The sequence below is a fragment of the Xiphophorus maculatus genome, chromosome 13 (genome assembly GCF_002775205.1).
Source record: "Xiphophorus maculatus strain JP 163 A chromosome 13, X_maculatus-5.0-male, whole genome shotgun sequence".
NCBI lineage: Eukaryota > Metazoa > Chordata > Actinopteri > Cyprinodontiformes > Poeciliidae > Xiphophorus > Xiphophorus maculatus.
The window spans coordinates 14,918,644-14,932,558 of NC_036455.1; the positions used below are offsets into that span (position 1 = coordinate 14,918,644).

The following is a 13,915-nucleotide window of genomic DNA, read 5'->3' on the forward strand; positions in this document are numbered from 1 at the left end:
GAACGACCGTGAGAGAACCTAACTTAGCACCAGAACCAGAACCCTGAGCAGAACCAGAACCAGAACCTGGTGGACCTGGTGGACTTTCTTCTCCTGGGATTTAAAGGAGCAGGTCGGGTTCTGGTTCTGAGGAGCAGGACGGGTTCAGGACGGTCTCTGAGGCTGATCCTGGAGGAGAAACGGCCTAGTCAAAGTCCAGTTCAACTTGATGCTGCAGGTTTCAGACCTCAGCACCATCAGTGGATGAAGAGTAAAAGTTCTCCGCCAGTTTCTTCATCCTCTTGTTGCGGAGCGGCGGGCGGCTCGGCCCGGTGGGGGTTCTGGACGCCGAACGAAACACGCCGCCATCATCATCATCATCAGGAGGAGAGTCCACTTCATCGCTCTGCGTCTTTGCGTTGCCTCCCATCAGCTTGACTTTGTTCAACTTTGGATGGAAGCAGGTGTAGTAAACGATCCTCAGAACCAAACCCGAGGCGTAGCCGGCGACCACGGCGCCCCAAACGATGGCCGCCTGCAGACGGGACAGCTCAAAGCCAGGAGGATCCCAGCTCATCTTCCAGAACCACAGTCCACAGAGGACAAAGATGTCCAGCAGGATCCAGGCATGGTACAAGATGGCCCGGTTCCTAGTCTTCCCGTCCACCACGTTGAACCAGTCGAAGTACCAGATGAGACCCACAGTGGCCCGGTACAGCCACTCCCCGCTCACGCTGTCCATGAAGTCTGTGTCGGCCCACCAGGCGAAGTAGCAGAAGAGCAGCCAGGAGCAGACGAAGTGTGTGAAGATGAAGCAGGGAAACACGGAGGCGAAGAGGGCGAGCGCCACGATGCGGGCGGCCAGGAGCAGCAGGTTCCAGGTGAAGAAGACGAGCGAGGACAGAACGGACTGCTCCTCCTTGCCCGGCAGGAAGGAGCGTAAGCAGCGGTGGTAGGTGGTGACGCAGTACGCCACGGCCGACAGCGAGCCCACGGTCTTCAACACTGAGGAGGAAGAGACCACAGAAGGTTCAGAGGTCGTCACACATTGAAGCTGCCGTCACACAAAGCCAACATGAAACCAGCAGCCGTTGCGCAGGTCTGTTACGTCCTTGTTTCCAGGATTCTGGTTTAGTATTCCCTTTACTACGGTGTTTTATGTGTAGTTCTTATTATCGGAGCTTATATTTAATCCTCAGAATTAAATATTATTTAATTAATTAAATTAATGAAATCTTAATTAATTAATTATTATTAAATATTTAATTCTGAGGATTAAATGACCAGCAACAACTAGTCTGTTGGAAGTAAGTTATATGAATTGTGCTTCAGCCTTTTTGCCTCTCAGATGTTCTACGCACCGTTTGGTCACATATTATGAATCTTTGATAGTAATTTGAGGAGCTAATCTCTATTCACAGCAATGCATAATTATGATCTATTTCATGTAGTTCATGGCTTTGGCGGATAAAATCTTGGTCATTTTTATTGTGAGACTATTTTCAGGAGTTGTGGTTAATATTTATCTGTATTAATTTTCATTTTTATATTATTTAGCTCTTTACTTTGGTCAGAAAAGATCCACAACAAATGTGATCTGAGGCTGCCACACACCGACGCCCCCTGCTGGGCCCCCGGCCCACCAGCAGGTAAAGCAGGTGAAGCGAGTTGCCCAATGACACGTCAGAGGCAGACAGAGAGAGAATCAAACCGTCAACCCAACTGCAGGAGAAACTGCTACCGCCATCGTCCTGCAAGTCACAAAGATCTCTGGCTACTCGACTCACTCGGTCACAGGTGAAATCAGATCAAGTCAAACTTTATTTTTACGCTCATGAAAACATCATGGTGCAACCTCGAAGCCAAGTGCCAAGCGGGTTAGAGGAAGCATCTGGACAGTACCAGCCAAATGACCGCAGCAGCTGGGGAACCTCAGACTGTACATTGATCAGCTAGAAGAGCTGCTCACGTTGTCAGACTGTAGGAACTGAGACCAGATCAGATAATACTCCCAGCCTGGACCTTCAGGGGAAGCCTGAAGATCTCACACTCCTCACAGTTCAGCAAGAAGCTGCATCATCCATGGTGGTTTCTCTTTCTCAGTAGCTCCTGCATCACAACCTAGCAAGTCTTCCTAGAACAAACTTTCACAGCTAAACTTAGCCTGACATACCTGTCCAGTTGAGGCCCTGCAGTAGAAATGTCTCAGAGACATTCCACTGCCATCCATTAAAGAAGTTTAATGTTCCTGCTGGTTGGATCAGATTACCTACATCTGGCTACACCAGTACAACCAGCACATCTCAGTCTCCCTGATTTACCTGCAGCAGTTCACACCAGGCTAGGATGGACTTTACAAGGCCCAAGTCTGTTACGCCACCAACCGTCCCCACAGCAGTGCTTCACGACTTCAGTGACCCTCCAGAAACTGAGCCAAGTCACATGGAGAAGCTGTGGCAGCTGAATATGCTGCCAAACAGAAGTGAGCGGTTGATCACCAGGTTGAGGCAAGACATGGAGGAAGTCTGCATACTAGAACAGGAGACTAATGGTTGATGGTGTGAACAGGTATGTAACTCCATAGTTATGGAAAAGGAACGGCCCTGTACCCCATGCAGCTAAAGAAGCTGTCCTGCTCCAGCTGAATGGGACAGAGAAACGGCCAGTGGAAGATCGTCGCGCAGCGTCTTTGGGACAAGAAGACGTTTCCTGAAGCGTCTGCTCCACGCTTGGACGTCATGGATACTCAATTGTCCCAGACAACCTTACCCAGATGTTACACTGACTGCAACTCAGACTAGACTGACCAATCAGATCAATCCATGTGTTTCATGGTGCATCTGATTGGACTTATGGATCAGTGGTGTATCCGCGCAGTGACGATGGTGATGGAGAAGTACAAGTGGCGTGATTAGCTTCCACATCCAAAGAATCCAAAGAAGCTGTTATTGATAGAACGACTGCAGTTGTGTGGCTGTTTGCTGGGCAGCTTCAGTGCTGCTCAAAGAACTCATCATCAAGATCCAAGAGGTGGCCTGCTGTTTCCATAACGGTACCAACTGGCTTCAGGCCCACTCCTGCACATATAAAGTGTTTGTAGGCAAAGGACAGCAGAGATAAAGGAACTGCCAGACATCAGAGCTGCTACGTTGAATCAGCCACTACCAGACGTGTTGCATCCCATTTTACTTCTGTCGTCTCACCCAGTCTCCAAACTCCTGATCTATCATGACAATCAACTGGACCGCCTGCAGAGTGTGGAGAAAGTCCTGGCCGTTTGCAGGAGAATCTGCCAGGAAGCACCAGAAGCTGTGTGGACTGCAGAAAGGCCGACCTCAAGCCTCCAGGATGGAAACTCACCTCCCTCCTTTTCCGACTGATTTTCTGTTTCCTCGTTTTTTCCCCCATGAAGGTAAAGGCAGCAGGATGCAGAGAAAGCAGGTGGGGCATCCTGCTCTGGAGAACTTCACCACAACGTTCCCCCTGACCTGCTGCTGGGTTCCCTGACGTTCTCTACAGAACCTCAGAGGCCAGAACCAACAGAGCTGCTCCCTGCAGAGGTCACGGGGTCAGAAGCCATTAATCCAGCCATGCTGGGTTTCAGAGACTTATTTAGGGCTCTGGAGATGTTTGGCCAACAGAAGGTTCAACAATCTAAATGTCTGTTTCTCTCCAAAAAAGGAGGGAATCGCCGTAGCAACCAGTGAATTAAAGGTGTTTTCTCCATCCATGTATCCTTTCTAAACTCTCATTAGAATATATTAAAGTCAAAATAGGCAAGAACTCAACAGGAAGCTTCACATAGACTCTTCAAAATAAAAGTTTTTCACAGCTTAGATTAATATAAATATGTAAACAGAGTGACTCATTTTCTGGTTGATGACCAGATTTTACTGCTGACGCTGGTAAAGGTTAGAGGAAATGTGAACCTTGGAACGGCTCCAGCGACCCGTCCTGCAGGAGGACGGCGAGCATGAGGACGATCTGAGGCGCGCTTTCCGAGAAAGTCTCGATGATCCGCAGCATGCTCAGGTCCTGGTTCAGGAACGCCACCTTGTCTTCCTCCTGGCTGTCGCAGTCGGAGCAGCAGCTCTTCACAGACGTCTCCATGACGGCTGCATGTCTGAAATGAAACCGGTTCCACCAAGTTAATAATTTCATAATAATCATCCTGCTGGTTGAACTCGACCGGATTCCCTCAGAACGCAGCAGCGTGAGTCAGTTTCCTCCATGCGGGGGTTCCCACATGACGCAACAGGAGCCGAGACCAAACACCTGACTGGCGGTGTGTGTGTGTGTGTGTGTGTGTGTGTGTGTGTGTGTGTGTGTGTGTGTGTGTGTGTGTGTGTGTGTGTGTGAGAGACAGGTCATACTATGTATCCGCATGTTACTCTAACACATGATTAACTTCAGAAACCACAACTCAGAAAACATCTCAACAAGATGAGATGGAGAGGAAAAAACATTTTAAACGTTCAGTTAAGCTCAAAATTATTCATACGCCTGACAGTTTAATCATCAGGTTTCCTCTTCAGCCCCGTTAGTGTTGGTAAGATTAGGGCGATGATACGGAGGCCCTCCAGAGATCATCAATGCACATGAGTCCTCAGAAACACCAGAGGAGAAATATAACAAATATTAAATAGTTGTTGACATTAATAAATATTATTTCAGACATCCTGGTCTTATTTCTATCAGACACTACTTCTTGGTCAAATAAAAATAAGTTGAAATGAAAATCTGATGCAGAGATGAAATATTTTGGGCTTTACTGTAATTTTTATGGAATTAAAACTTTACTGAATAAGATATAAATACAAAACCTTAAGGTTTTTTATGTTACTGCAACTTATTCATAAATCTATTTGCATTTTTATTCACCTTATATATAATGTTTGAATCGAAATAAATGTGATAAAAATATTTGTATTTCAGGTTCAGCGTGTTTCTTATTTTAAAATATTAGGAAACACATTTAAAGTTTTTTACTTTTAATTCATTTATTTTATTTTTTATTAATTCCATGGGTTTCTTTGAATGAAGATAATAATTTGGAGATAATTGTGAGTAAATATCTTCACTCTGCTCGTTTGGAGCAGAAACTGAAGCTCACCGTGTCTCCGGTTCTGTTCTCCGGAACCGAACCGCGTCTCCACCTTTACCGGGTTTTCCGGTTCGAGAAAAGTCCTGCTTTGTTACAGAGCAGGACTTGAGCTGCCATTTCCTGTAAAGTGGAAGGTTTTCCTGAAAGCTCCTGCTGAGCCTGAAGCTCTGGAGGAACTTTGGACGCACCTGACGTAGATCCCCAGCTGGACCCAGTGCAGAACCGCCAGTCCAGGCTTCGCGGACTCCTCCACTCTGGTCTTCATCTCAAAATGATCGTAACTGTACCAGAGCCAGCTGTAGAGCTGCACCAGCACCGAGGAGCCAATGAGCAGCACCAGCAGCACACCGAGGCTCGGGTACGATCCCTCCCTGTAAAACTCCACAGCGGCCAGGACGTCCAGGCAGATGTCGACCAGGAACAGCGGCAGCCCGGCGGTGGTCAGGAGGCAGTCCACTGGAGACCTCATGTTGCAGGAGTTGGGGTCCCTGAAATACTACATTACTACAACTGACAGCCCGTTAAATACAAGACCGAAAGGAAGAGCCGAAGTTCAAAAGAAGTCACTAACTCCACCCAGAGGAGGAGTCTTAAAGGGATACGGAAGCTCCGCTGAAAACAATCAGCCGACGGGAGTATGGAGCTACATTGGAGCCATAAAGGTTGTTCAGTTTGTTAAAAAAAAAAATTAAAGTGAAAAAAGGGACGACTTGCCACTTCCAATATGGCGGACTAGCTGACACGTTGCAGTGACCATCAGCAATCAATCAATCAATCAGTTTTATTTATAAAGCAGCAGATCAATAAAACAAACCATTCCCTCCAACCCCACAGGGAAAAAACACAAACTGGGCAGAAATGATCCAAGTCAGAGCTGCTCATAAAGACGGCAACGCTTCCTGCAGCCCTCCGGTTCTCTGCCCGGCCCGGTTCTCCACAAACCGGGCCGGGATACTGGGAACCAGCCTCACCATCAGTGAGCTCTGGGACTGTTTTCACGTTTATTACAGGGAAACAAAATAACATCCACAAAACAAGAGCAGCACAGAAATTTAACATGATTGATGAACAAACGTAACACAATTTGGTTTTACTTCCATTTTTTGAAGTACTTATGAGATTTGCCTGTCAGATTATCAGGAAAATTACAGCATATTTAATGACAGCAACATGCTCAACGAACCGTGGATCCATTCTAAGACATTTCTAGTTTCTAGTTCCTGAGTGGGAATATTTTGTCCAACTTGAGAACCCAGAGGACTGAAACATTGAACTTAGAATCTGACACTGAAGAAACTAAACTTCAATCTGTAAAGCGGTTTTGAACTTTTTTCAGTTTCAACGTTTCCTTAATTAAATTTTCTTAAACTTTATGGATCGTATTTAGTTCCATACCAGGAGAAACAGCAGCAGGAGGAACGCTGAAAAAACTGTAAAACATTTTAATTTAATTCAAGATTTACTGTAGAAAACACAAACCAGATTCACCGAGGTCATGCAGAGAAAGCAGAGGGGAGCAAAGGTTGTCTCCATGGAGACGCATGGTCGCCATGGCGATGCATCATTCAGCAGGTCGCGCGGCGCTTCATCAAAACAACCAGAGGTTTTACTCATCAACTGGTCGTTGGTGTCGTCACCCCGTCTCCATAGCAACCAGAGCTGGAGCGTTTCCTGCAGACGGAGAACCAGAACCCGCAGCGCTGCTGTTAGTGGTCCGATCCGGTTCGGTCCATCCTGAGATCCTTCCTGAGGTAGCTAATTGGATGTTTCTGGCTGGAACCAGAACCAGCTGTGGTTCTGGTTCTGGTCTCACTAAATGTTCTTGAGATGTCCAGATGTTGGAAACTCCTGGATGTTTCCTGGAAACCGATGAGCCGAGCCAGAAGAGCCAATCAGAGCCCAGCCTGAAGTCTGACCCGGTTCTGATTCCGACCCCGGAGCAGAAAGTTCTGGATCAACTCTTAACCACTTGATGAGTCTGATGTCTGCCTGAGGGTTAGGGACAGACAGCGCCCCCTAGTGTCCAGCAGAGGGACGCTCACTGGAGGAAGCTTCAGAAAACCAGGATCATTCCGATCAATCAGCCGGAATATTGGGATGAAACTGAAGCTTTTTGGAAAGATCAGATTCCTGAGTGATCAGATTCCTGAGTGATCAGATTCCTGGCATTCCCACAGAGACGTTCCGGTTTTCAACTTATAACACCATCGCCGGGGCAACAGGGCCGGATTGAGAAGGAACCTGGGCTGGAGCCAGTTTGGTGCCCTACTCAAAAATCAACTTCAGAAATACTAATACACTAAAATACTAAAACTCTAAAACTCTAAAATACTAAAACACTAAAATACTAAAACTCTAAAACTCTAAAACACTAAAATACTAAAACACTAAAATACTAAAACTCTAAAACTCTAAAATACTAAAACTCTAAAATACTAAAACTCTAAAACTCTAAAATACTAAAACACTAAAACACTAAAATACTAAAACACTAAAATACTAAAACTCTAAAACACTAAAATACTAAAACTCTAAAACTCTAAAATACTAAAACTCTAAAACTCTAAAATACTAAAACACTAAAATACCAAAATACTAAAACACTACAATACTAAAACACTAAAACACTAAAATACTAAAACACTAAAATACTAAAATACTAAAACACTAAAATACTAAAACACTAAAATACTAAAATAGTAAAATAAGACATTTTACTCATTAATATGTGAGGTAAGGCAACAGCAGGATCACATGTGAGAGGGCTCCATGTTTGGAGTATCAGAAACATTAATAAAAATGTGAGCCAATGAGAAACATGCATTCATTATAAAAATATTCTAGTCTTTGGGGCCGTCAAATCGTGTTGCCCTGGGCGACTGCCACTGTAAGGCCTTTGGAAAGGAAGCTGCTGCAGCAGAACAGGAAGCTGTGCTCAGGAATGAGACACCCCGGCCCCGCCCACTCAGCCAATGGCCCCGCCCACTTCACAGGTAGCCCCACCCAGTCCCCTGGCCCTAGCGTGGCGACGGTCGGTGTAGAAATGCGCGGCGTGGCAGGCCATTCGCTGGTTGAGCAGCGGGGCGGCCGGCGCTCCGTCCTGGATGGGGAGGGCCCTGGAGGCCACGTCGGAGTCGGGCAGGTCGTGTGGGTCGCGGTCCGGCGGCAGCGTGGGGTGGAAGCGGCAGTAGTAGAGCGTTTTGAGCAGCAACCCCAGCAGGTAGCAAAGCGGCAGGGCGAGCAGCAGCGCCGCGCCGTACGCCGCCGTCTGGACCGGGTCTCTGTAGCTCCACCAGGTGGCGAGGAGGACGGCCACGTCGGCCGTGACGAAGGTGTGGTAGACGAGGCTGCGGCCCAGCGTCCGGCCCTCGGCCACGTTGAACCAGCTGAAGTACCAGATGAGGCCCACGGTGGCGCGGTACAGCCACTCGCCGCCCGCGCTGTCCATGAAGCCGGTGTCCTGCCGCCAGGCCCACAGAACCAGCGCCGGCCACAGCAGCAGGAAGTGGAAGGCGATGAAGCCGGGCAGGACGGAGGAGAAGAGGGCGAGGGCGGCGACCCGCGGGCCAATCAGCAGCAGGTTCCACAGGAAGTAGACGATGGAGGAACCCCAGCGCTGCTCGGCCTTGTCTGGCAGGAAGGAGCGCAGAGAGCGGTGGTAGTCCACCACCATCCAGGCCACGGAGGCCACGGAGGCCGCCACGCTCACAACTACACACACACACACACACACACACACACACACACACACACACACACACACGCACACACACACACACACACACACACACACAGCACTGTAAATCAGTCAATGTGATTTAACTTCGGTTCTGCTAACAGTCCGGTGAATGTTTGGCTTCTTAGTGAATCACAACTTTAATCAGATAAATTAAGTGGATTTAACTTATTATTTTACAGAGTTATACTGAGTGTTTGATTTAAATCAATGGGAGCCTTTTGAAGTAAAAACACAAAAAATTAACTTGGTTAATTTGAAATAAGGTGGAAGGTTTATGACAGTCAGGACTGACCAGCCAGGTATCCCACAATGCATTGTTCCACCAGCAGCAGCAGCTAATTAAAACACTTTAATTTGTCACAAAAATCAGCTTAAAGATGTTTAATCTTTGTTAACGCCATCAGTTCATCAGGAAGGAGTGATCAGCTGCTGTTTGGTTTTACACACATCAAACTATCACTGCTGCCTACTTCCTGTCACAGTTTGAGGAGAGAAACAGATAAAAACCGGAACTGTTTCAATCAGGTCATTTTCTTCTTCTTAATAATAATAATAATCTTTGTAATAACCAGGTTTGTCCCATTGGGATCAATTGATGTGGCCAGAACTGGTGCTTATATATTAATATCAGTCGTGTCAAGTTAAAACGTGTCTTCACAAAGTTTTGATTATCAACACAAACTTAATGTTTTTATTCTGATATTTATTAAAATCCCTGAATCCGGTTTGAGCTGCATGCTTTTATTTTTGGTGTAGCAGTTAGCTTGGTAATTAGCTCAGCCATTAGCGTTTCACAGAGCAGAGGGTGTACTTACTTTAGAATGAGTTTTTAATTCACTTAATTAGTTTCAGTTTGGGTCGTGGGTGTTTCACAGTATAAACAGGTAGGTTTTAGGCAGCTGGTTATGCAGGTGGTGGTCACATGGTTTTCTACCAGCCTGTAACTTGTTTTGCCTGAACTGTGGAATAAAGCAACAACAAACTGCATTTTTGATTCTGGTATTTTTGGAACTGTGTGCATCAAGTAGGCCTGTCGCGATAAACGATAAATCAATTAATCGTACGATAAATTAAAACTATCGACGTCATTTCAATTATCGGCATTATCGTCTCTTCCGGCCTTTTTCTCGTTCTGTTGATGACACTGAATGAAAAAAGGCTCAACTCCGGTGCTCTCCACTGACCTCTGACCTCATTTCCTTAGTGTAAAGCCCAGCGCACACTACACGATCTTAGAGCTGTCGGCCGATTGTCGGCCCATTTTCAAACCCTGACAGACCACACATTAGCCGACAGAAATCCTAGGTATAACGGTTCCATCGGGTTCGGTCCTGCCGTGTGGTGTCCAACAATGGGCACAAAATAATGGCTACAAGTTCAGTGAACTAATTTTAAAACCAGACATTAATCAATGCTTTACTACAATCTACCTGCAATGCATGTAGCTAGTGTCAGCGTAAAGTCCTGACTGAATGAAAATCATTATAACCTGTTTACGTCACGTTAACAAAGAACAGCTGAAAAGTTACCGGGTTTATCAACTGCGGTAGCAATTTCGCTCCAACTCCTCCTCTTGTCATTTCTATATACTTTGCATGTTGAATAAACATTAATGTTGTTTCCACATATTATCTCCAATGTCCGCTCGACTTCAGGTTGCGCCGTGTCAGCTGTTTGGGATTCCCCTCCGTAATTTCCCCTCAGAAAACACTGAGGAGAATCCTGGCTTTCTGATTGGCTGCCTATCACATTCAGCAGGCTGCATTAAGATCCCAGTCGGGGAAAAACCCTGATTTAGATCGGAGCGGCAACGATGATCTACCGTAACAAACCACACAATCTTAGAAAGACCAACGTTCTAAGATTGTTGTAAGGGGAAAAATAGCAGCAAAAAATCATGTAGTGTGAATTATTTATTTAAATCTAATTATTACTGAAGGGCAACATAATACACAGACTTCATAATCTTTTGGTTGAATGCAGTATTTATTTCCACTTTGGCTTTATGTTGTTTAGTTTTTATCAAGTACATTTTTTGTTAATGGAGACTGAGAATCCATTTTGTTTTTGGTTGTTTTCTTTATTTTGTTTATCATTTCCAATGTTAAATATTCTTTTGAAAATAAAGTGTATCTATCTTTGGCAGGAAATCGCATGCATTATTATGTCATTTTCATTAAATCAGTGTAAAAAGGTCTTCAAACAATATTATCGTTTATCGCAATAATTTTTTGAGACAATTAATCGCTCTGCAAAATTTGCTATCGTGACAGGCCTAGCATCAAGTGACCATTTGAGTTGAATTCACCTTTTGCTTTAATCACCTTGAAGTCTTAAGTTTTTTATTTTTGGATTTGAGTTTTGGACAAATAGTCACTACAAAACAGCTGGTTTTGCTTACTGGGAGGTTCTGGGCAAACTGGGACTCACACTGGACGGTCCTGGCCCGGTTGGTGCGGAGCATGACGTAGACCATCAGGACGAGCTGGGGGGCGCTCTCACAGAACGTCTCGATCAGACGGAGCATGCTCAGATCGTGCGTCAGGTAGACGGCGTACTCTGACCCCGCCTCCTTCCTCCACCACACCCTGAAGCCCTGACGGATGGCCGACACGTGTCTGCAGGGGAGAGGGTCCGACCGGTCAGAACCACACCAAACCCCACCCACCCACCTGCTGACGACTGCTCAGATACAACCTGACCGGAGGAGAATATAATAATAATGATAATTATTATTATTAACATCATCATCATAATAACTTATTGTTATAGTAATAATAAATTACTATTGTTATTCTCATAATAACTTATTATTGTTATAGTAATAATAAATTACTATTGTTATTCTCATAATAACTTATTATTGTTATAGTAATAATAAATTACTATTGTTATTCTCATAATAACTTATTATTGTTATAGTAATAAGACAGGCGCTCTCATGTCGCCATCCCCACTGTGAGACATGGTGAGGGCAGTATCATGCTGAGGAGAAGCTTGGAGGTAACGTCAAAACAGACCTGATTAGGAAGCTGCAGAGCTGCAGGTAGTGTCAGGGTGTTACTAAACGGGTTCGGAACCAGAACCAGGACCAGTACCTGCAGAGGAAGCCCAGCTGGAGAACATGCAACATGCAGAACAGCTTGGCTCGGTCCCCGCAGAACACGCTCCCTGCCCCCGGGGTCTGCTCGCTGAACCCCGGCAGCTCCCGGTCGTACTGGAACCAGAACCAGCTGAACATTTGGACCACGACAGAGGACAGAACCATGAGGCCGACCAGCACCCCGAACCAGAACAAGTCCCCCCGGCAGTAGAACTCCTTGGCCAGCCACAGGTCGGAGCCCCAGTCCAGCAGGAAGGTGCAAACTCCCACCACCGAGAAGGCGAAGTCGATCCAGGAGTACCTGGAGGCGGTTCTGCTCTCCATCCGGACCGGGCGGCTCGTAGAACCGGGGGCAGACCTGTTGCAGCGAGGCTAGCAGCAGCCGGGCTAACATCGGACCGTTACCGGGCGGAGCATCTCTGGCGTCCCTGCGGGGGAACCACCAACTTCCCACAACTTCCTCATTGGCGGGAGAAGTCGGAACCTGTAGGGGGAAGAAGTTGGGCGGAACCAGTCCGCTTCAGAAGTTCGACCAGAACTTGGAAGATATTTCTTCGTAATGATCTCAGCCGTTAGTAGCTCCGCCCCGCTCTATCAGTCCGGGACAGCACGGTGATCACTTTAAACCACACCTCCGCATTGTCCCTGAACTTCTACAGATTATGTCAATATTTCACATAATTATTGAAATAAATGAACATTGAGATGATTTTTCTGCTTGATTTGGATTTCAGTATCTTTATATTTCATTAGCTGGAGTTTAAGTCCTTTTTCTATCTGGTTCTTCCAGGTTTTCCACTAAATTTGATCCCAGTTTTAGTTCAGATTTGATCTCAGTTCTGTTCTGGTTTTATCTTGTGTTATAAACTCTTTATTGCCTTCTCAATCTCATATCATTCTTGTTTAATTTATATTTTTTAATCAGAAGGTTGCATGTTCAAATCACATCAGGGTCACCAATGTGGAAATCAGCAGAAAAAGATGAAAATATAATTTGACTCTTGTTTTATTCTCAATGTCTTCCAAGCCAAAAAACCAATGAAGTACAACCTTTGGTGTCTTCTCTTCTCACCTTCTCCCCTTCACAATAAGAGCATACATTCGGGTGTGAAATACTGTATATACATTGTATATATGCCACAATCTTTTAATTTTAAAAGGAAATGCTGAGTTTTGTTTTGCCAGATTTGAGCTAGGTTTTACTCTGGTTTCATTCTGACCTTATTTATCTGATTTTACTGGGTTGCACTTGTGACGATCCCCTCCTATCCAGTAGGTGTCTCTAGTCCATTATTTGTTTTCTTTGTTCTTTTCAGACGTCCTGTCAGTCACTGGGTCTGCTTGGTTGGCCTCCGGATCAGACCGGGACAAGCAGCCTTGGTCCACACCTCTCTTGGACTGGCTGAGCAGTTCTCCCAGCATTTATTTTGGATAAAATAAATTATTGTGTCTATGGATCCGTCGTCTGTCTCCCATTTTTGTCATCGCCTATGAGTGGGGCGTGACACACTAGCTACATTTATTCTTGCTGTATACTTTTGAAATTGTTTTTTTTTTTTTGTTCCTATTTTATTCTGGTTCCATACATCCATGTATCAGATCAGAAAATGCTCAGTTACTGATAATTGTGCATCCAGCAGCTGGATAAACTCTCCAGCTGCTTCCCATGCCAGAAGTTATCTGGATCCCCTCAGTTTTCCTGGCTCCTCCTGTTGGATTTATCAAAATTTTACTCTGTTTCAGTCTAAATTTATTCAGGTTTTGTTCTGATAGTAAAGCTATGACCGTAGCAGCTGAAGATCAACCTGGGAAGGGTCGAAGGTCATCTCCAAACCATCTGAAGTCCATCATCCTGCAGGCCTCAGACAGCTCTGTAAAGGTTAAAGTTCATGAGAGGACAGCTAGAAAAGAACAATAGAGCGGTAGGACATTCAGAGAGGTTTCCATGTTATTTTTCTATTTCTTCGTATTGATTAAGTATTTAATTGAA

General features: G+C 45.4%; 1 protein-coding gene and 1 pseudogene across 1 annotated transcript; both read right to left on the minus strand.

Moving 5' to 3' along the window:
• Positions 1 to 195: 195 nt before the first annotated feature.
• LOC102234657 lies at positions 196 to 7,425 on the minus strand (annotated as a pseudogene).
• Positions 7,426 to 7,732: 307 nt separating this feature from the next.
• On the minus strand, positions 7,733 to 12,510 carry xkr8 (XK related 8). The gene is made up of 3 exons (XM_005814644.2): positions 11,921 to 12,510; positions 11,253 to 11,440; positions 7,733 to 8,794 (listed from the first exon to the last, which is right to left on the minus strand). The coding sequence occupies exons 1-3, from the start codon at positions 12,247 to 12,249 to the stop codon at positions 8,049 to 8,051; spliced, it is 1,263 nt and encodes a 420-aa protein (XP_005814701.1). The 5' UTR covers positions 12,250 to 12,510; the 3' UTR covers positions 7,733 to 8,048.
• Positions 12,511 to 13,915: the final 1,405 nt, after the last annotated feature.